Source organism: Erinaceus europaeus, chromosome 13 (genome assembly GCF_950295315.1).
Source record: "Erinaceus europaeus chromosome 13, mEriEur2.1, whole genome shotgun sequence".
Taxonomy (NCBI): Eukaryota; Metazoa; Chordata; class Mammalia; order Eulipotyphla; family Erinaceidae; genus Erinaceus; species Erinaceus europaeus.
Genome location: NC_080174.1, coordinates 74,161,921 through 74,185,790, shown reverse-complemented (window position 1 = coordinate 74,185,790; position 23,870 = coordinate 74,161,921). Strand labels below are relative to the sequence as shown.

At 41.6% G+C, this 23,870-nt stretch overlaps 1 protein-coding gene across 1 annotated transcript in view; it reads right to left on the bottom strand.

The window, feature by feature from the left end:
- The window catches only part of PLPP3 (phospholipid phosphatase 3), a 104,450-nt gene extending 80,586 nt beyond the window's left edge, over positions 1-23,864 (bottom strand). Inside the window, exon 1 of the mRNA XM_007518024.2 lies at positions 23,347-23,864. Coding sequence (XP_007518086.1) covers positions 23,347-23,485 — 139 coding nt within the window. The 5' untranslated portion in view covers positions 23,486-23,864. The remainder of the gene's footprint in view (positions 1-23,346) is intronic.
- Positions 23,865-23,870: the final 6 nt, after the last annotated feature.

Below are 23,870 nucleotides of genomic sequence, written 5' to 3'. Positions count from 1 at the left end.
CTATTTTTTCTTTTTCTCTATTTATTCACTGATTGAATAGAAGCAGAGAGAAACTGAAGTGAAAGCAGGAAATAGAGAGGAAAAGCAACAAAAAGAAAAAAAGGGAAAGTTTTTCACAATCAGTAAAGCTTCCCCCCTCCTGCAGGTGTAGACTGGGAGCTTGAACCTGGGTCCTTGTGTAAAGTAACATGTACATTTACGCTTACCACCTAACACCACTTCAAAATTATTTTAAAGAAAAAAGATTTCAGAGGAAACACCTAGTTGAGCAAAAGAACTAGAAAATCTGGGCTGGATGGTAGTGCCATCCACAGACCAGAGGCACCAGAATTCCCAGGCCACCATAAGCCAGAGCAGAGCTATACACTGGCTCCCTTCAAAAGAGAGAGAGAGAGAGAGAGAGAGAGAGCAAAAGAGCAAAAGAAAGAAAGAGAGAAAGAAAGAGAGAGAGAAAGAAAGAAAGAGAGAAAGAAAGAAGACAAAAACTAAAACTAGGGTGGAGGGTAGACAGTATAACGGTTATGCAAACATACTCTCATGTCTGAGGTTCTAAAGTCCCAAGATCAAGCCCCCGCACTAACATAAGCCAGAGCTGATCAGTGCTCTGGTAAAATAAATAAATAAATAAACAAATAAATAAATCTAGAAAAAGTTTTCTTCCCGAGAGTCACAGAGAGGACTTGTCCATTAGCCAGCAATTTATAAGGTAAGTCACTAGGTTACTAATAAGCTTAGGACATAAACCCAGAGTGCTTGCCTCCCAGCTTGGAAATTTTTGCCCTATAAGAGGTTTGTGCTCTCCCAGTTTAGAGCCCTTCCCTCCACCCAAGATTTAGATGAGAAAGTTCACTTATTAACAGTTTCATCATTTGGAATAAATTAAACATTTTTTATGCCTTGCTACCCTGGCTAGTACAAATTCAGCTTGTTGATCAAGTTTTTAAAAATTGCACAAAAGTAAGGCTGAAATTAAAAGACTCAGAGGCTCCTGAGTTAGTTACATTCTACCAATTTTCTCAGGTTAGCTTATACATTATTATGGGATCTTACAAACTCAAGCAAGCAAAGTGTTTTTTCCATTTCATGACACTGACTTGTAGGAAGTATTAATAAACACCTCACCCATAGCTTTATAATGATACTTAATGATAATTTTGCTATTTATAGAAAGAAAGATATGGTTCAAGTGGCTACTTTGGGATCTGTGGATACATAAGTAACAAAAATGTTATTTTCTTTTTCATTCTTGACTATATTCCTAAAATAATTTTCTTTTTTAAATGTTTTTTAATATTTATTTTATTTATTCCCTTTTGTTGCCTTTGTTTGTTTGTTTATTGTTGTAGTCGTTGTTGGATAGGACAGAGAGAAATGGAGAGAAGAGGGGAAGACAGAGAGGGGGAGAGAAAGATAGACACCTGCAGACCTGCTTCACCACCTGTGAAGTGACACCCCTGCAGGTGAGCCTAAAGTAACTTTCTTACTGATATTTTCTTCAATAAACATTTTGAACATCTATATACAGAATGAAGTCATGATCTATTAAAATAGAACAGTTTGGGGCTAGGTGGTAGAGCACCTACTTGACTGCACATGTCGCAATGTGCAAGGACTGAGATTCAAGCCTGCAGTCCCCACATGCAAGGGAGAAGCAAGTAGTGAAATAGTGCTGCAGGTGTCTCTTTCTCCCTCTTTATCCTTCCCTGCTCCTCGTGATTTCTCTGTCTCTAGCCAATAAATAAATAAATAAATCATTCAAATATTTCTTTAGAAGAATATGAAATGGTACAAAGCTATAAAATAAAGTGAAAATTCTTGTATTAAAAAAAAAAAAAAGGTTAGCACAGAGTGCTAGAGATGCCCAATGTAAGATTAATTCGGCCCTAGGGAAAGTAAGGAAGGCTCATAGAGAGGGCATCGTGTGTGTTGAGAATCAAGAAGTAGCAGAAGCCAAGAAAAGGGAGTGGGGGGAATGCCTAGAGATGTCTGGAGCAAAGCTGTGGAGAAGAGAGTGGAGGGGATGAAATTCAAGGACGGGAAGTAGAAAGTTGATTGAGTCAGATCTGAAGGGTTTCTAATATGCAAATAAATGTATTCAGTAGCCAAGGAAGGGCCATAAAAGTTCCATTGCAAAAAAAATATTGGGAAATGACTCCTATGTCCTTACTACATAAATGATATATAGAAGACAGACTTATCACCCCAGAAACAAAACCTGTACAGAAAGATTTTTGGATCTAGGTTTATAACAGTAATATGCACCTAAAATAGGATGGAAATAAGAATAAAGAGGAGAAAAAAGGGTGCCAGGCAGTGGTGCACCTGGTTAAGTGCACCCATTACAGTGCACAAGGACCCGGGTTCAAGCCCCTGCCCCCCCTCCCCACCTGCAGGAGGAAAGGTTCATGAGTGGTGAAGCAGGGCCTCAGGCCTTTCTTTCCCTTTTTCTTTCCTCTCTCTCTCTCCCTCTCTCCCTCCCTCTCTCTCCCCCAGAGCACTGCTCAACTCTAGTTTATGGCGGTGCAGGGGACTGAACCTGGGACTTTGCAGCCTCAGGCATAAGAGTCTCTTTGCATAACCATTATGCTATCTACCCTCTGCCCCCTCTCTCCCTCTCTGTCTCCCCCTCCTCTCTCAATTTCTCTCTCTATATATATTCAATAATAAATAAATTTGGAGGAAAAAAAGAGGAGGAAAAAGATGTTCAGAGGGCAAAGATATATATCCATGGCCTGGGAAGTACACTGGACTCTCAAAATTGAAGTCTCATGGATCAAGTTTGATCCAAGCATTCCCTGTGCTGGAGTGATGCTCTGCTTCACACCCCTCCTCTCACAGATAAAAATTACCTTAAAATATATATTCATTATAAAATGAATTCAGGACCCAGATGGTGGCACACCTGTTGAGCACACAGGTTACAATGCACAAGAACCCAGGTTCGAGCCCCTAGTCCCCACCTGCAGGGGGAAAGGCTTGTGAGTGGGGAAGCAGTATTGCAGGTGTCCCTCTCCCTCTCTATCACCTCCTTTCCTCTTGATTTCTGGCTGTCTCTATCCAATAAATAAAGATAAGGGAGTTGGGCGGTAGCGCAGCGGGTTAAGTGCACGTGGCACAAAGAGCAAGGACCAGCATAAGGATCCTGGTTCGATCGGGCTCCCCACCTGCAGGGGAGTCACCTCACAGGCGGTGAAGCAGGTCTGCAGGTGTCTTTCTCTCCCCCTCTCTGTCTTCCCCTCCTCTCTTCATTTCTCTCTGTCCTATCCAACGATGACGACATCAATAATGACAACAACAACAACTATAACAATAAAACAAGGGCAACAAAAGGGAATAAACAAATATAAAAAAAAATTTAATAAATAAATAAAGATAGCACCAAAAAAAAGTTGTAAAATGAAACCATAAAAATATGGTCTCATATACCTCTCAGCACCCGGGTTTCAAGCCTCGTGGGACCCATTTTAAGGCCTTGCGGGACCCGGGTTTGAGCCTTGCGGGACCCGGGTTCAAGCCTCGTGGAACCTGGGTATAAGTCTCCCGGGTCCGGTTTCAGGCCTCCCAGGAAGTGAGTTCGTGCCTCCTGACACCCGGGTTTAAGACTTGCGGGACCCGAGTTCCGGACTTGTGTGACCCGGGTTCAAACCTCACGGGACCCGGGAACGAGCCTCACGAAACTTTAAAGTTCCAAATCATTTTCCTATAAATATATTATGATGTTACTCACAAATGCTATTAGGTAGGCAAGGAATGAATCATTATACCCATTTATCATCCTTAAAGTGGCTACGATGTGCCAGACTGTCACCAAACAGAAAATCTGGGAACAGAGCCCATATCAGCATCCAACTGCCTCTTAGATTCTACAGTTCAGGGCAAAAAAAAAAAAAAAAATCGTATTTAATCATCACCCGGTCAGGACTAATGGTGTGACTAGCATGTCATCTTCTCACATGTCCTGATGACAGAATCCTCCTCTAATATTTTCTGTATCTCCCTCCTCAGTACTTTGCATTTTCTCTCAATAAATAATGAGGGATAGATAAGAGAGACAGCTGACTCCCAGGAACATTCTCATCTGTAGTTTTCAGACAACAGGTGGTCAATAGCCAGGGATACGCTTTGGCATTGATCTTGTGAGTATTTCTCCTCATCAGCACCATCTCTCAGTGGAGGAACAGCCTCTCTAAGACTCCCAAGACCGAGGGTGCCTCTTGTCAGCTGCGTTGCTGCTCTGCATTCTGAATGTGAACAGTCTGTACAAAAATGAGCCTGCTCTAAGTCCTATTTAACCATTCCATGAGTCTGTGTTTGTCAAAGCTTCATGCCAGCTTCATCAGAAAAAGAAATACCACAAAACTTCTTTTAGGGAGGGGTGGGGGGAGACCTACTTTATACACTTGCTCTCATGCTAATCACACCACCATTGAAATCCCAGCTGAATAGGAGCCCTATAATAGCCTGGGAAATACACAGAGCCTGTACCAAGAAGTATAGGTTACTTCACTCAAAATGTTGCTTTTTCTTTGGCTTTTTAACTCTTTTAGAGGTGACTGATAAGAATTAACAATACAGTCTGAGGTTGCTATCCCTCTCTTCAGAGGTCACACTTAGATGTAGGAAATTGACAAAGAGCCAGAATTCTATCCTGGGTTCTGGGGTTTTTTTTGTTGTTTGGTTGGTTGGTTTGATTTTGTTTGGTTTTTGGTTTTTGGTTTTTCTGAGGCTCTACAGAATGGAAGCTAAGATTCTCTTTGACGTATTTTCAATCAAAGTAGATGCATGGCCCAAGTGACCAGCTCAAAGCAGATTCTAGCAAGGCAATTCCACTGGAATCTTAGTAAACAACTTCTGCTAGTGATTAATGAGTTGAATTATTAATACAGTATGTCACCAACAAAGAGTTGAGACAGGCACTACTGACCAGGTTCTGAGAACTGAAATGAACTCCAACCTCCTTTCTCTCCTCCTTCAGAGGGTTGTTGTGAAATTCAATTAAGTTAATAATGCATGCAAAGCCCCTTGCATGACTGCCCACCAGATAGATAAACTCAGTGTAGTTCATGTCCTTCCCGCCTCCAGCCTAGGCTGCAAATCTAATTTCTGTCCTCTAAAAATTTGCAAAGAAACAGGCAACCATAAAGTGGGCAAATAGCTTTAAACCCCAAATCAATCTTGAACATTTTCCAAGGCCTGATAATTTCCTTTTAAAACATGTTCGATATGATTATTTAATAACAATAATAATAAAAAGATCACACAAATGTCAATGTTGGTCTTCACTGCTGGGAGGAGAAGCACAAGTTTAGTCTTTACCCTCGGCGCCCTACCATTTTCCTGTTGCAAGATCCCCAACAAGACATTCAGCCTTTCATGAGGGCTACGGCTTCATCTGTTAAATCAATTAGTCTTTATCTCCCTTTCAGGACTGTACGGTTTCATGAGATATATGACATGCCTGACTATAGTTTACGAGTTCAAAAATGTTCTCTTCCCAGCCTTTTTCCAGTTGACATTTGGAGACTTGATAGGCTGGGTGTGGTGGTTTTGGGTGTTTTGTTCTGTTGGTTTCCCAGGGCCAGGGAGCTGGAGATTCATAATAAAGGAAATTAACTGTGGTCCGGGAGGTGGCATAGCAGATAAAGCATCTCAAGCATGAGGTCCTGAGTTTGATCCCCAGCAGCACATGTACCACCAGAGTGATGTCTATCTGGGTCTTTCTCTCTCTCCTCTCCTATCTTCTTTATGAATACATAAATAAAATCTTTTAAAAAGCAATAAAGATTATTTAATCAAAGATTATCTAATTTCACAATCTTTTTTTTTCTTCCCCTCCAGGGTTATCACTGGGGCTCAGTGCCTACACTGTGAATCCACTGCTCCTGGCAGCCTTTTTTTCAGTCAAAAGAATTATTGATTAATAATAAATAGATGGCCACAACCAGCAAAACCACAAAAAAAAAAAAAAACAATTTAAGAGAGATCATAATTAAAGGATCCCCTGTTCCATCAATGGACTTGGTAAAATTAAGAGGAGTTATTTTTCCCTGCGACTGGACACTCTACATGTTTTAACCCAAGGCCTACAGTGAAGAGCTCCCAAAGCACTAGTTTGCTAGGAAGAACACACCACTTCATGCCACTCTCGCCAGTCTGGTTTGAATGAGAAGTTCACTAAGCAAGACTCAAGGTAACACCTTTGCAGATACATTTTTTAAACAGTCTGCAAGAAGCTCTTTCCCTGCTTAAATAGTCAATTCGAAAGAATACATTAAATATTTAAGCAAAGTGTTCATTAAGGTCAAGATGCCAGCAGGACAAATGCAAAATGGCATATTAAACCATTCCTACAGGGTCTTGGCAGTGGCACACCCAGTTAAGTGCACATAATACGAAGCAAAAGGATCTGCGCAAAGACCGGGGTTTGAGAACCTGATCCCCACCTGCAGGAGGACACTTCATGAGCAATGAAGCAGGTCTGCAGGTGTCTGTCTTTCTCTCTCCCTCTCTATCTTCCTCTCTCAATTTCTCCCTATCCTACCCAATAAAATGGGGGGGGGGGGGGAATGGCCACCCAGAGCAGTGGATCCCTAGCGATAACCCTGGAAGTAAAGAGCTTAACTGGGTCCAAAGAGCTACTTTAAGCAAGAGTCTAATAAAATCTGCTGGTAGCTAAGCATCATTTCTGTCACTTTCAGTCAGTGGTTGCTAGCTTTGTAACAACATTGGTCATTTGTGGGGAAAAGGCTACTGGCGAAAATTCCATGTACAGCAGTTAATAAAGGCAAGGTATCTGTAGCCACTAACCAGAAGAGTTCAAAGATTTCTCAGTGTGACACCATGGATATGCACAACAGCAGTTAGAGTTGTACAATGAGTACAATAAGGGTGTGGTGAATGCCAGGAATGCTGCCCCACAGAAGCAGTAGGAGGACTTCCCACAGGGCCCAGTAGTCTTCCTCTTCCTCTCCGATTCATAGAGCTGCTATCGGTTCTAAAGATATTTCTTTCCTTCTGTCATGACTTCTGTACTGTCTGGAAAGTGTCTGTGTTTACCAAGTAAGCTAGATACCGACTTTTATTAATCAGAGCATATGAAGTGCCAAGGACATCTCCTAATAAGTACTGATGACCAGCAAGACCAGACTGAACCGACAGGTGTCAGTCAACATTGACATCACAAGCATCATCACAAAATGTTGATGATGCTTTCACTAGAGGAGCCAAGGGCAGACAGTGTAACGGTTATGCAAAGCAACTCTGATGCCGGATGCTCCAAAGCCCCAGATTCAGTCCAGGCACCATAAGCCAGAGCTGAGCAGTGCTCTGGTTAAAAAAAAAAAAAAAAATTAACCGCTGGTGCCTGTAAGGTACATGAAAACAGCATAAAATACCTGTGACTATTCTTAGTAGACTTTTACAGGTTCAGAACATCTCAGGTAAGAATCTCAAGTCACACTCATTTTAGACAATTCAAATACTGCTAATGTGAAAGTCAACATGGAGTACTGGGAGACACTTGCTTTTTCAGAAACATTTCAAGAACAAATGTAGCTAGAGCCTAATGGGTAAGAATGAATTTCTTTGAAGTTCCGGGTTCGATCCTTGGAACACCTAGCAGAGTGGTGCCCTGGCTCCTCTTCTCCTCTTCCTCACCTCTGTGTGAATCTCTCTCTCCCTCTCCCTCTCCTTCTCCCTCTCCCTCTCCCTCTCCCTCTCCCTCTCCCTCTCCCTCTCTCTCATATCTCATATGAAATAAAATAGTTTTCAAAACAAAACACTGCCATAGGCTTCTTAGGTCCAACCTCAACTCTTAGGTGCACTTATTGTATAATCCATGGTAAGTTATCTTCAACCTCTATGATCTCAGTTCTGTAAAATGGAGATACTAGTAATAAAGATGCAGGGTCACTGGAAGGACTAAATAAAAGCATGTATGTACATTGCTTAGCCCAGTCAGAACAAATCACCACCACTATCACTGTTGGTGTCATTATTTAGTCAGACTTGAGGCCAAATTCTACATGTAAGTGCAGTGAACTTGAATTTGGGCAAAAACTCTCTCTCTCTCCTCTCTCTCTCTCTCTCTCTCTCTCTCCTGCAAGGCCAGGTTACTGGCACCAAGCTTACTCTGTTTTGGGAAAGGCAGGAGGCAATATCACCTATTGGTGATCACTGAGGCTTGATGCTTATATAACAAATCCACAGCTTCCCGCAGTGGTCTTGTTTGTGTTTATTTTTCCTTTTTTTCCTTCTCTTTTTTCATTCCTTCTTCATTTTTTTTTCTTTTGATAGACCATGAGACAGAGATAGTGAGAGAGAAACATAACCTGCAGTTCTAACCCACCTCTCTTGAAGCTTCCCTAATGTAGGTGGGACCTGCCCCAAGGAAAAAATCATCTAAATCTCCCTTTTGCTAACCCCCTTGTAATATCTGTTTATTATTATTTTTAATTTTCTTTTTCAAAGTTTTTTATTATCTTTATTTATTTGATAGAGAAGCCCAGAAATTGAGAGGAAGGGGGAGATAGAGAGAGAGAGAGAGATCTATCTGCAGCACTGCTTCACTTGAGAAGCTTTCCCCCTGCAGGTGAGGACGGGGGCTTGAACCAGAATCTCTGTGCATTGTAACATATGCATTCAACCAGGTGTGCCAGCACCTGAACCTCTGTTTAATTTTTTGTGCACTTACAATCTGAGTACAATTTACAGCTTAATGCTGTGATTAATTCTAAAATCCTACTTGTGCTTATACTTTTTAATATCCTCTAGCACACAATACATGAATCTAAAAGACACACAGTAATTTTAATGTTCTAAGATGATAACTATATATATATCATTTTAATTTTTTAAAGATATTTTTATTCATTTATTATTGGATAGAGACAGAGAAATTAAGAGGGGAGGGAGAGGTATAGAGGGAGAGAGACAGAGAGACACCTGCAGTCCTGCTTCACCACTTGTGAAGCTCTCCCCCTGCAGGTGGGGACTAGGGGCTTGAACCTGGGTCCTTGCTCACTGTAACATGGGAACTCAACCAGGTGTGCCACTGCCTGGCTCCCGGCATCTCCACATCTTTAGGAGAAAAGGGACAACTAATCAACCTTACTAGGAACTATAGTTTTACCTCGTGGTTTTAAAAACACTATAAATCTGATCCTAGGAGCTGTGGCTGCATCATTTTGGAAATGTGAAAGTTAGTCAAAGTATGTATGGAAGAAGTACAAGTTATTCAGAAGAAATTTGGATATATTTGTGAAACTTTAAGGAAGGGATGAAGTTGAGTCACATTTGAGATTGCTGGGTTTGAGGGGACAGAACCCGCAGGCTGAGGAAAGAGAGGTTGCTGAGAAGAGTACCTGAAGCACCGAGGACCCAAAGAGAAAGAAGGGTAAGAAAGAGGTTACAGGTCCTTCTTGATCTATTTACTGCTTGGGAACCTTTCAGCTGTGCCACTCCCTCCACAGACATTTTAAACACAGTTTATAGAAGACTTATGAAATCCATATTATATAATTAGTATCGCTTCTTCATTTTCATAGCTTTATTAGAAAGATGGGCCTATAAATTAATCTTGTCTTTGCTTGGTAATTTTTAAATTTCTCAAATGCCCCTTAAAATAACTGAGACATGGGAAATTCTCTTGGATGATGACTACAACAACTTTCCTTGGATTATAGTGGCATTAAAAAAAAAAAAGACACCATTTGAGTTTTTGTTGAGGTAATTGAACTGCTCTACAATTCACCCATTTAAAATGTTCAAACTTCTATACTCTGGAACATGGTGCACTGGGTAGAGTGCTAAGTTGGCATGTATGAGGTCCCAAATCCAATCCCTGATCAAAAATGAGAGGGTTAATTCTCTGGTATTCTCTCATGTTAACAAACAACATGGGAGGTAGTGGCAGGAGGGAGAGAAAGGGATATAGTTCCCTGACAGAATGCAGGGGCTAGGAGGTGTTATACCCAGTTAAGCGCACATAGTACGAAGCTCAAGGACACCCTCGAGGATCCAGGTTTGAGCCCCCAGCTCCCCACCTGCAGGGGGGAAGCTTCACAAGCAGTGAAGAAGGTCTGCAGGTGTCTATCTTTCTCTCTCCCTCTCTATCCCCTCCTCTTTCAATTTATCTTTGTCCTATTCAATAAAATGGAAAAAATGACCACCAGGAGCAGTGGACTCATAGTGCCCTCACCAAGCCCCAGAGATAACCCTGGAGGCAAAAAAAAAAAAAAAAAAAATAGAGCACAAGCTTCTTCTCATTTGTGAGGCCCTGGATTCAATACTTGGCATCATATCCAAAAAAAAAAAAAAAAAATCTGTGGAAAACAAAACTTAAAAGACAGGTATAAACATAGACTTAATTAAATAGACTCTAGAATTCATACTGATTGGTACCACAAACTAATTAGGGTCCAGGTATAAAGAAACTATCAATAAGAAGGGCTTCCTCCGTGTCAATGTAATCATGTGTATTATGTGCTTTAGGAATACATAAACAGGAACCAAAGCATACTGCTTATTATGACAAGGCACTTCCACTGATTTGCATTTCTCTACAAAACTCTCCAGGCATATAATTTTGTTAATTTGTGACAAACCTCAAAAACACACTTAACTACCAATACTTTGATTACACTGTATACTTTCAAAGCACCCAGAAATCAACAAGTTCCTTTCAAGATTTTCCAGGTTGGTCTTAATGTGTGTTGTTTTATTTGGTTTGCTTTAAATTTGGGGATTTTTTTTTCCCTCCAGGGTTATCAATGGGGTTTGGTGCCTGTGCTACAAATCCACTGATCATGGAGACCATTCCCCCCATTTTGTTGCCCTTGTTGTTGTTGCTGTTATAACTGCCATTGTTGTTGCTGTTGGACAGGACAGAGAGAAATGGAGAGAGGAGGGGAAGACAGAGAGGGGTAGAGAAAGACAGACACCTGCAGACCTGCTTCACTGCTTGTGAAGTGACCCCTCTGCAGGTGGGGAGCGGGGAGCCGGGGATTTGAACCAGGATCCTTACGCTGGTCCTTACGCTTCAAACCATGTGCGCTTAACCCAGTGCACTATTGCCCAACCAAAATTTGGGGATTTTAACCCAGATCACAACTTATAATTTAACTCACTCATAAGGAAGAATAGTTTCTTAAGGAGGTTCAAGAACCTCACCAAACCTTCTGAATGTTGCAACAACCAACTAGTGCTTTAGAGTACTGTTTTGGTATGAGACTCAATTTTCAATTCAGACAAATAATAACAATGTCTAAGCTGCAGCGTCCTAATATATGAATGAAAGGCATTAACCAGGAAGCAGTGACAATGATGACAGCAGCTACACGTACACAACACACATATATTTACATTTTTTCTCTTTTTCTTTTTAAACCAGAGCACTGCTCAGCTCTGGTTTATGATGGTACAGGAGCTGGGAACCTGGAACTTCAAAGCCTCAGGCATGAGAGTCTCTTTGCATAACTATTAAGCTATCTCCCCCACCTTTTTTTTCCCTCTCCTATGAAGAGTGAGGGCAGAACACTGCTCAGCAAACAGAGTTGGCAGTCAGCTGAGGTAAAGAACAAACACCTCATCACAGACCCCTGCAAGCATCAACCCGGCTTTGACCTAGCACGTTATGATTGGGCCCTCCTCAATCGCTATCGAACAGGCCATGGCCGGTGCACCACTATGTTCCATCGCTGGGGAGCCAGAGACGACCCGAACTGCCCCTGCGGCTCCAGACAGACTATGACCCACATAGTCAACGACTGCCACCTCTCCAGATTCAAAGGAGGTCTCGAAACTTTATATAGGGCTCAACCTGATGCTGTTGACTGGCTACGGAAGAAGAGCAAACGCTAGAAGAAGACTGCTCAGCAGGGAAAGAACTCCAAGTCCTCATATTTGCAAGGTAAGAGATCTGTACAGCTGAGTCACTTCTCTGGTCCACACACCACACATATTATCCCAGTTTAAAAATGAGGAAACTAAGGTTTCAGAGACAGTAATGTGCCTCCATATATGGTTAATAGGAAGCAAACTCAACTCTCTAACGCCTGTGCCTCCCCCACCCCAAACATATACACACACACACACACACACACACACACACACACCCCACCACCACCACCACCACCACCACCACCACCCCAGACCTTTCATCCTTCCATTATTCAAAGAGGCCTGTTTTTCTGACTGAGATAAATAATGACCTTGGTTTTGTTGATAATGAAATCTCCAAGGTACTTTCAAATTCTAAAGATTCCATGAATCTAGACAATGAAGAATTGCTTCAGTGGTATTTTCTTTATGATGCCTGCAGAGAGACTCATTCTGCATACTCCAAAGTGCTGTACAATTAACTTGTGTATTAACTGTCCCTTTTACTGCTCAACATGATCTGGAGCTAGGATTCACCTGTGTTCTACACTGAGCCCTATAAAACATACTATATACACTTAGACTTTATAAAAATGGAAATAAGTAAAATTGAGTGAGTCTGGGGGGGGCAGTAGCACACCGGGTTAAGCTCACACAGTGCTAAGCACAAGAACCTATGTAAGGATCCCAGTTCAACCTCCCTTGCTCCCCACCTGCAAGGGAGTGGCTTCACAAGAGGTGAAATAGCTCTGCAGGTGTCTATCTTTCTCTCCTCTCTATCTTCCCCTCCTATCTCAATTTCTGTCTGTCCTATCCAACAACAATAGAAACGACATCAATAGCAGCAACAACCATGAAAAAAGATGGCCGCCAGGAGCAGTGAATTTGTAGTGCAGGCATTGAGCCACAATGATAACTCTAGAGGCAATAAATAAATAAATAAATAAATAAATAAATAAAGTGAGTCTTCATTGAATTAATTGCATTAGGACATGGGTTGCAAAGTCAGCTGATAAAAGTTCTGGAAAATTTAGTGGCTCCTTACTCCTGGGGAATCCTTGTGCAAATTACTTTTTGAAATGCACTCTCTTCATCTAGAAAACAAATTTAATATCTATGTCACTAATTGCCTAAAAAACATGAAAATTAGTATAGTTATTTATTTCCTCAACAAAGATGGAGAGTGTCCTGAATGACCAACACTTTGATCCTTTCAATCAAAACTATTCTTTTAAAAAGTTTTCCCCTGGGTTGTCAAAAAACAGATAAGAGTTGACCCTAAAACAGACCATTTGTCCAACTTCCCTGCCACCCATGCTAAGGTGTATTTGTCTTTCTCTAAAGATGATATGGTCATCTCCCTTTCAAAGGGGAAGAACACAACCACCAAAGGTTACAGGGGTTCCTGCACTATGACTTTCTCAGACAAGGTCAGAAAACTTGCCCCTGATTTTCATCAGCTAATAGAAAACATTTGTGTCCCACTCTGTTTCGTTTTTCCACAAGCGTCTCTTCAGTTTTGTTTTTGTCTATTTTGCTGCCACGGAAAAAATAGAAGAAAATGTTATAGAATCATCAAAGAGTGAGGACATTGAGACTTACAGAAAAAAAAAAAGATTATTATTTACAATGATAGCAACATAATACCTGATGGTTATATAGTGCTTCTGATTTTGCGAAGTGTTTTCAGACTCATGATCTCATCTAAGCTCCACCACTAGGCTAGCTAACTTATTTCATAGATGAGGAATTTGAGACCTGGATTGGTTAAATAATTTTTGCCCTTGTCACAATAAAGGCTTTAGGCTTATAACAGAGCTCAAGCATATATCCAGGAAAATTTGAAGCTTTTCATCTACAATACTTTTCTGAGCTACCTCTGATCTTTTAGAGACTCTACTGAGGAATTTAATGGATTCCGTTCACTCTTCACTCACACACAAACCTTAGTATCTCAAAGGAAAATAGTTTGATTCGAGTTACCACCTCATATATCCAAAGTGGTCACTTGGTTGGCAATTTCCACTGCACAGAATTCCATTTAGAACCCAGAGATCCACACAAATAGAAATCCAACCATTAGAAAGCAGAACCAACTCCTTGCACTGAAAATCACAGGCTGGGAAAGGACCAATGGCAAGTGGAGTCAAATCTGTCAAATTTGGAAACTGGGAGTGTCTTCAGGTGGTGTCTTATTCTTGGCATTATGTGTGCTCTCTGAAACCAATTTCAGCCTGTGTCTCTGTCTCATTATTGGTTCAGCTCTTACTATTTAGTCTAAATAAAGATTTAATCTCTCAAAAAAGAAAAAAAAACACACAGACAGTTCCCAGGTTTTTTCTTTTCTTTTTTTTTTTCTTTTTGCAAGAATTGTTAACAAGTTTAGTTATCTTCACTAAAAGAGACAGGTGCACTGGTCACAAATGAAAAAATATAGATAGATAATTAATAATGTAGAAATGCCAGAACATTCTGTACAGGGAACAAACAAGAGGAAAACAATTAAAATAAATTTTAAAAGCCACCACTGTGTATGTCAGTCACCCTTAAGGTAAGCTGTTAAATAACAAAAAGATTCTCAAATTGGCTTGATAAAAATGACCAGAAGATTGTATAGAAAGAATTTTGGTCCACAGACTGCTGAATCTTAAATCTCCTTCATCTCAGAATCTATGTTTCATACCCAGTGGATCTCCAGACTGGGTGAATTTGTGAGATATTAACAAAGAAGGCATGCCAAAAAGAAATTATTTCTCCTCGAATAATCGGACACAGCATTGAATGTCTCCATAAATATAACTTCTAACACAAGGAAGAAGCCTCATTAGCGTCATGCTGTGACCAACTGGGCTTGCCAGCCCAAACAACTTGCACAGGAAGGGGTAAAGGAAGAATCCACAAGTGACAGAAAATCAAAAGGACTAAAAGTAGAAAAGGCCACCAACTCAGAATGCAGGGGTCTTCCACAAAGGCAGCTACAGTCCCATGCTTTATCTCCTGAGTATACAAGAAAGCTGAAGAAGAAAGTAAACAGCAGCTAAAAATCAAAAACAAACAAACAAAACAAAAACACTCTCTGGACAATGAGGAAAAAAAAGAGGTTTTCACACACCTTGGAAGAGTCAGCATGGCTTACCTACTAAATAGGAATCCTTTATTTCAAGCTACTCTTGAATGCGTGGCTAGGCAGTGTACTAGTTCATTAATACCAATCCAGTTCTATAGTCTGTGGTCCATTTAGCCAGCAGAATGAGTTATCAAAACCAGTGTGGTACTGAGCAATGGAAAGAAGGCAAATATCCCCTATTGTGCCAGCTTACTTGCTTGTGATGACGATAGATTTCAGGAAGCAGGTAAAGGATATATCCAGCCTAGGGAAAGCGGTGGCCCAGGTGGTAAAAAAATAGCTAAAGTGTTGGACTCTCAAGCATGAGGTACCAAATCCAATCCTAGGCATCACATGTGCCAGTAATGTTTTGATTCATTTTCTCTTTCTCCTTCTCACTCCCTCTCTCATTAATAAATAAACATTAAAATAATAAAATGCATAGTGCCTAAACACTATCAGAAAAAATAATCTAGCTAGTTTCTCAGATTAATGAATTAATTACCCTAAAACTCAGTCCTTATACATCTTTCAGATTGAACACCAGGTCAGGTTGGCAGCACCAATTCTTTGGCTTAAAAAAAAAAAATGCAATGATTCTGGAGTCAGTTCACCTGGAAGAACACATGCTACCTGTGAGAGAACATGGGTTCAAGCTCCCGGTCCCCATGTGCAGGGACAGAGGGGTCATGAATAGTGAAGTGGTGTGTGTGTGTGTGTGTGTGTGTGTGTGTTACCCACCCTATAACAACAACAACAAAAAATTAAAAGCCACACACACACACAAAATGCAGGTTTGAGCCCAGCCCCCAGAGCTTTAAGGAAGCTTTAATGTTGTGGTCTCTTTCTCTCTCAGTCTCTAGCAACAACAACAACAACAAAAGGAAAGAAAGAAAAAGAGGAAGAGAAAGGAGAAGGAAAAGAGGAGAAAATGGTTGCCTGGAATGGTCAAGTTGCCCCGGCAATTTTCTTCCAGTGATAACCCTGGGGGCAGGGAAAAAAAATAATTCAATTGAATATACATGATCTGAGAAAAGTAATGGCTGAATTTTTAGATCATGATACTTAGCAGCATAAATTCACAGAGTTAGAATGAGTCTGAGAGATGATCTAACCCCTCATCTTTATAGTGATGATAAAGAAGTTGGGACACAGAAGTCAAGTGAAACTTCTCAGATTTCCACAGAAACTAAGGGCAGTACCAGACCAGAAATCATGTTTCTAGGCTCCTAATTTGTTATGATAACTCACCGAGCAACCATACAGTGCAGAACTAAGTTAAATGAACTAAACATTCAACAAATGTGTTACTACTCTCTACTGGAAGTTTGTCATGACAGCCTTAGGTATGAGACAAAATACCTCCTAACTTGTCATTCTAGCAAAAGGAAAATGCCAATATCCATTAAAAAAAGAAAAAAGAAGAAAAAATGTCCAGAACCAACCAGAGGAAGGCACTGGATGAACAAGAATATGATACTTCTGGTTTCAAGTTCTCTCATCCTCTTCAGTGCAAAGTCCTGCCTCCCTATCATCATCATCATCATCATTATTGCTGTTACTTTATTTTTATTGCCACCAGGGTTATGTATGGTGCTGGATGCTTACAAAATGAATCCACCACTTTCCGGTGGCCATTTTGTTTTCCTTTGTTATCTTTATGGTACAGACAGAGAAGAAATGAGAGGGGTGGGGAGGGGGAGGAGGAAAGAGAGAATGAGAGAGAGAGAGAGAGATAGACCTGCAGCACTGCTTCACCACTTTTGAAGCTTCCCCCCTACAGTTGGGGATCAAGAATTCAAATTGGAGTCTTTGGGCATAGTAACATGAGGCTGTACCAGGTGTGCATAAAAGGTGAACAATTTAATAAAAACACTTTAATGGATCCCATATATGAAACCAGATAAAAAAAATCATCTCAACCATTTAATTGTAAATCAAGAAATATCCAGGACCAGGATATTTCTTGATTTGCAATTAAATGGTTGGGCAGTGGCACACCAGGTTAAGCATACACAGGGCAGTATGCAAGGTTGAAGGTTTAAGCCCCTGGTCCCCACCAGCAGGGGTAAAGCTTCACAAGTGGTGGAAGAGGGCTGTTGGTGTCTCTCTGTCTCTCTCCCTCTCTGTTTCCTACTCCCCTCCCAATTCTTCTCTGTCTCTATCCAATAATAAATAAATACATAAAAAAAGAAATAATCTAAAAGCATTCTGGAACCAAATATATAGCAAGATTTTTTACCATTTATATTTTTACATTTCAGATTCTTACCCCTTTGACACCCTCTAAATATTCCATCCATTTTATTGGCACTGTATTCTGGTTAAGAAAAGCCTCTCAGACCAAATACAGCTACCACCTGCTTCCCTAAACAGCTCCTATCCTAGCCATCAGCTCTGTTAAACTACTTTCCACTATCAAAGGGCCAAATGGGAAGTGGTCATTCTGAACAAAAGAACCTTTTCTAAAGAAGGATCAGCATGTACTATGTACATTAGATGTCTTAAGAATTCTGCTAACTGGGGCTGAGGGCAGATAGCATAATGGTAATGCAAACAGACTCTCATGCCTGAGGCTCCAAAGTCCCAGGTTCAATCCCCTGCACCACCATAAGCCAGAGTTGAACAGTGCTCAGGTAAAAAAGATTTAAAAAGGAATTCTGCTAACTATAGGAGCTGCTTTTTCTGCCACTCTCACCTAAAGTTTAGATCAACAATGAAAATAATCTGTCTTCAATAATTATTCCAATATGACATTCCCCCACTCAAAGTTAAGGGCTTATGGTCTTCACTATATCATTATTACTGAGCATACATTTCATTGTCTCAACTAGCTATGAGTCTGAGAGTCAAGAAATCAAGACAATCACAAAACCTTTTGGATCGACCTTCCCGTGGTGCATCTCGTGAGTAGCCATTCATTGGGGAAACTGACGATCCTTCCTAGCCAACTGATTCCACATGGATCCCAGTCACTTTCAAAGCCAGCAACAAGCAGCTCCTGACAGCTTTCAACCTGACCTATTGACTGGCTACGGAAGAAGGGCAAATGCTAGAAGAAGAAGAACAAAACCTTTACGCAGTGTCTTGCAAGGGGTTTATAATCCCTTTATAAAACCCCTTGCAAGGGGTTTATAATCCCCCTTGCAAGGGAGCAGAAGATAGCATAATGGTTATGCAAACACTCCTATGCCTAGGGCTCTGAGGTCCCAGGTTCCATTTCCTATACCACCATTAGCCAGAGCTGTGCAGTGCTCTGGTATAAACAAAAAGGAATATATATAATACATATATATATATATATATATATATATATATATATAATATATATCCCTTTTCATTTGCCCAAATCTTGAAAATTGACAAATAACTTTTACATCCAATATTTTTTGTTTGATCCCCACAGAAACATAATGAAGCAGCTACTGTGACCACCATTTTGCAGATGACCTAAGTAGAGTACTCAAAGGACAACAAAGGACTTTGAATAACATCCACAAGACCTTAGGTTAAGCCAGTCTAAAAGTGCCTGCCCATGGGCACTTAATAATGAAATAGCTGGGGAGGGCTCCAGGGAAGACAGCACAGAAGGTCAGCTTGGATTTACCAACTCCTTGCACCTGTGCTCTTCCCAAATACTGCTGTGTGTTCTCTTTTTGAAGTTGAAAAAATGCCCTCAACACCTACAAGCTCTTTACTGATAGAATCAACTCCCAAACTAGCACCATGGCATACTGAAACCATATGTCTGACCAGAAAAGCACTGAGCCAACTTTATCCATCTTCTTTGATGTCAATAGGTAACTGGGACATGTGGAAAGGGAAAAGTCTCTGCAAACTGAGCTCCAGGATTTTCTGGTAAAAATATGAGTTTCAACATTTTTCAGATAGGAAAACAAAGAGAGGTGGACTCAAGTCACGCACACCAGGAACTGGAGACTGTACCGATTTCAGTTTAAATTCCACTGTTTCTTTTCTCTAGTACTTGGTATTCTCATGGACAAACTGGAGACAATCTGTTCATCAGGGTTTCCGTGAAAAGTACATTAATTACTTTACATATCAAAAGGGTAAGGAGCCCAGTGGTGGCCTACCTGGTTGAGTACACATGCTACAATGCACAAGGACATGGGTTCAAACCCCCCAGTGGGGGGGGGGGTGCTTTGTAAGTGATGAAGCAGTGCTGCAGGTGTCTCTTTCTTTCTTCCTCTCTATTTCCCTCTTCCCTCTCGATTTCTGACTCTCTCTATCCAATAAATAAATAGATAATAAAAAAATTTAAAAAGTAGATTGAAGCCAGTTGAGCGGGGTATTCAGAAAATAAATAAAAAGGCTAATGACTTGTATAACAGCTTATTCACAAGCATACTTTTAACAGAGTAATTTACTGTATCTTGCCTTAATAAGTATATACTTAAGAAATAAAAAAGTTAAGGGAGTTGGGCAGTAACGCAGTGGGTTAAGCATAAGTGGCTTCAAGCGCAAGGACCAGCATAAGGATCCTGGTTTGAGTCCCTGACTCACCCCCTGCAGGGGAGTCCTTTCACAGGCAGTGAAGCAGGTCTGCAGGTGTCTATCTTTCTCTCCCCCTCTCTGTCTTCCCCTCCTCTCTCCATTTCTCTCTGTCCTGTCCAAAAGCGACGACACCAATAACAACAACAATAATTACAACAATAAAACAAGGGCAACAAAAGAGAATAAATAAATATTTAAAAAAAAAGAAATAAAAAAATTAGTAAGGGGCTGGGTGATGGCTCACCTGGTTGAGTGCACATGTTATAATGCACAATGAACCAGGTTCAAGCCCCCTGTCCCCACCTGCAGGGGGGAACTTCACAAATGGTGAAGCAGTGCTGCAAGTGTCTCTCTCCCTCTCACCTTCTCTATCACCCCCTTCCCTCTCAATTTCTAGCTATTTCTATACAACGAATAAATAAAGATTTTTTAAAAGTCTACATGGCAAGAAAAAAAATTTTTTTAATAAAAAATAAGAAAATTAAAAACAGGACAATGGAGCTGAGAAAGACAGTCATGGGAGGGGGAGATAGCATAACGGTAATGCAAACAGACTCCCATACCTGAGGCTCAAAGGTCCCAGGTTCAATCTCCCATACTACCATAAACCAGAGCTGAGCCAGGGCTCTGGTAAAAACAAACAAAAAAAGACAGTCACTATACCTCCCTTCTCTCCAGAATAGTCTCTGTGGCTCTCATGGAACTTTCTACACCAACAGCAATGTGCAAAAGACAGAACCATACACACTTGAAAGGAAAACAAAATCATTTTCAGAAAAACTATCATGCAAAGACCCACAGCTGTATTTATGAAAAGCAATTAGTCAACAAAGACAGCTATTCAATCAGAGGTAAACTCCCACGGATGTCCTCAAACATCAGAATGGGCTCTTGCTTTTTTACCAAGTTTTTTAACATGCCAAAAAAATTTGTGAAACAAGTTTAATTGCTTGCATATTTTCACTTACATTTCTCTTATATAGTGCATCATATTTTTTTCCAGATATACAAAGATGAATGTGGTATACATTTCTGACAGAGTAAACAAAAAATCGTGCCTTTTTAAAAAAATATATATATTAGTATCCTACAATACAGACCATATGATCAATAAACTATATAAAAAATTAAACCAAACTGACAGTCTTAACAAAAAATGAACAAAGTAGAAACAATTCATTTTTTAAGGCTGTGGTGTGTGGAATATAAAAATCACATGTTATTAATTTTATTTTGGAAGCTAACTAGAGTTCTCCTGCATAAATCTGTCAGGCAAATATTTACATTAACATAACAGCTTTTCCTATTAATGGTATAAGATAAGCATTCAACCAGTGATAACTCAGTCTATATAGAGAGGAGACAATAAGAAGTTACTTTGAAATTAAACTTGTTGACATGGTTTTAATGACAAAACACAACCTCTTATAATGCATAAGGTCCTGTTATTTTTTTGAGGGAATCAGAGTCATCTGTTCAAACAGATCAACAATGAGTAAATTTAATAACAGCAAGTTTAAAATAGTGTAGCATTTGGGGGAGATTGTACACAGGGAGACCTGGTACAGATGAAACTGATTTTATTTTCCTTGCAATTAAGTAATATGCATGTCATCCGTCTAGTGTGCTTTGGTTCTGGTGTAAGAGAAGCAGAGACTATTGCCAGGTTAGAAGAGTAGAACAGCTACCGTCTTTCTAACTGCTAGCCTCACTTTCATGCTTTTATTTTTAAGGTGTAAACACATACCTTCAATATACAACTGAGCATCTTAGAGGGCTTTTTTTTTTTTGTACCCTTAAGTAATAGGCAATCGGTTGAGTTTTGCAAATTCCTCTACACATTTTTTAAAATTTATTTTATTTTTCTAATAGAACCACACTATCTCTAGGGGCAGCCTTCTGGAGTCAGCGTAGTGGAAGTAAAAGGGAGAACAATGAAACTGTACAAAGGCTGTCAAGCCTGTTCTGCTTTCCTAATCACAAAGTGGCAGTCTGGAAAGAGTTTACCCAAACTATCAGTAGTAAACCAGGAAGCTCCAGGCAAATTTACAACAAACTACTTCAACTGGCTAATATTTCCTTGCATTCCCCTAGGGCTAAGGAGGGCCTTCAAATATTCAAAAGCCTCCGGGGGTGATTTTAAGTACTAATCTTCCCACTGTGCATGATAAAGAGCCAGTCACCACCAAGAGGGTTTGGCCTCCCCAGTGATATATCTTTCACATAGCATCAAAATGTTGAATTAATATAAGTGGAATCTGACACCAGAATTTTGGTCACCTTCCTTCCCTTACTGTTAGCTCTCAACTTAGTCTAAGAAGAGTGATTCTTATTTTCAAAATCTTGAGTCACGTGTTCCACTGACTTTCAAAATTTACTAAAGATGGTTATTCCAAGGACAGTTGGAGCTTAGTGAAGACCCTGATTAAAAAAAAAAAAAAAAAAAAAAAGTCTCAAGAATACAAGTGTAACTCCAGCTTAAGAAGTCTCTGGTTTGCAGAACTGAGTGGACGAATCCATTTCAAAGGGGATTTAAGTCTCCGTGCAGGAGTTCTATTTTAAGGGAACTGAATAGGGAACACAGATGTTTCTTCAGTTAGCAGAGTTGGCAGAACAGCTCCTGGACCAAATCCGAGTTTTTAATGCAGGAAAGGGCCTTGGAGAGCATCTAATTCAAACCCACTCGCTCAACTGATGAGGAAACTGAGGCCCATGAGGCAGTTAGATGGCACACCCCGAAAGTGGCAGAGTGACAGTGTTCTGATGACAAGTCCTGCACGCTTTCCATTACACCATGAGTTGTTGGGGGGGGGGGGGGAGAAATCTGCGCTGACTTCAATCTTGGAACTCTCGTGAATTCATGTCTGGATTTCTCCCTCCCTTCCCCGAGTTCATAAATCCTTATTCTCCCATTCCCATTCCTTTAACTCCCAGTGCACTTTTCTAGCTAGTTGGGGCTTCCAAGAACTGTTTTTTAGAAAACAGAAGTGAGCCTGGGAGATTGCATAGTGGTTATGCAAAAGAGTTTCATGCCTGTGGCTCAGAGGTCTCAGGTTCAATTCCTGGCCACCACCATATGCGAGAGCTGAGAGGTGCTCTGGAAAACAACAACACACACACACACAAAAAAAAAACAGGCATACAGTAGGCGCCTAAGAAATGACTGCAGAATCGAGACTCACCGGTAAACCCCTAAATGTGCACCTTCCAACCTTCCAAGCCAGGGGTGGCCAGCGAGAAGCGTTCAGACAAAAAGCTAGTGAAAAGTCTAGCTTACTAGCCAGCCCGAGGCAGCCACGGCGGAAGGGCTGGATGTTTACATACAGCGAAGGGGAAGGCAGCTCAGCTCCTCGCAGGAGCCCCGCGCTCCGGGAGATCCATTTTACTTGGATGGAAGGCAACAGGCTATACGCTGGCTCTGACTCAAGGTGCAAACAACTTCCCTTATTCTGAAAGGAAGAACCTACATCTTTCAGGGGACTCTGCCCGGGCTCCCAACTGGAGGGAGCTAGTTTAGAGTTGCCCGCGAAAAGCCTAGTGAACACGCCCAGCCCAGACACTAAAGTACAGGCCTGCACGTCATGGGGATCTCCGGGGGTGTGGGGTTGGGGGGTCTCAAGAGGCAGAAGCAGCATGATGGCTCCCCAAGAAGGTTGCAAGGGGCCTCCCGGGGTGACAGCGCGGCGTGGCGCTGCGGGGGGACGCGGGCGGCCGGGGAAGGGGGAGGTGTCCCCGCGCCAAGGAGGAAGCACCAAGCCGGGCTCCGGGCGCGCAGGCACCACCGGGTCGGGCTGGGATGCGCGCCGCCGGGGAACCGTGGGACAGCGGGACACGGGGGCTGAGCTCACCCATGAAAAGACAGAAGAGGTCGAGGCAGATGAGCAGCACCCTCTTGCTGCCGCTCCTCCGAGGGTTGTTGTTGAGCGCCGGGCTGCCGCCGTTCTTGCTCTCCGGCACGATCGCCTTGTCGTACTTGTAGTTTTGCATGGCGCAGGCTGCGGCGCGAACCTCCGGCCGGGAGAAGACGCCCAGACACGGCAGCCACACACCCAGTAGCCCCGGTCGTCTCCGGAACGAAGCTGCTCCGTCGAGGGGCGAATGGGCCTGGGTTCAGGACGCGGGTGGCAAAAAAGAGAGTTGCCTGCTTCCCACTGCAGACGGTGGTGTTTACCTTGCAGCTCCGGTTCTCTCCTTCACTTTCCTCTTTCAAGTCTAAATCGTTCCAAAAGTCCAGAAGGAAGAGAGCCAGATCGCGAGCACAAACTTCTGCAGCGCTGTGCGCGGGCGTGCGGCTGAGTGAGCGAGCGAGTCCGAGTGGGCAGCGCGGGCGCTCGGCCACCTTCCCCCGCAGCTGGCTGCCTAATGAATGGGC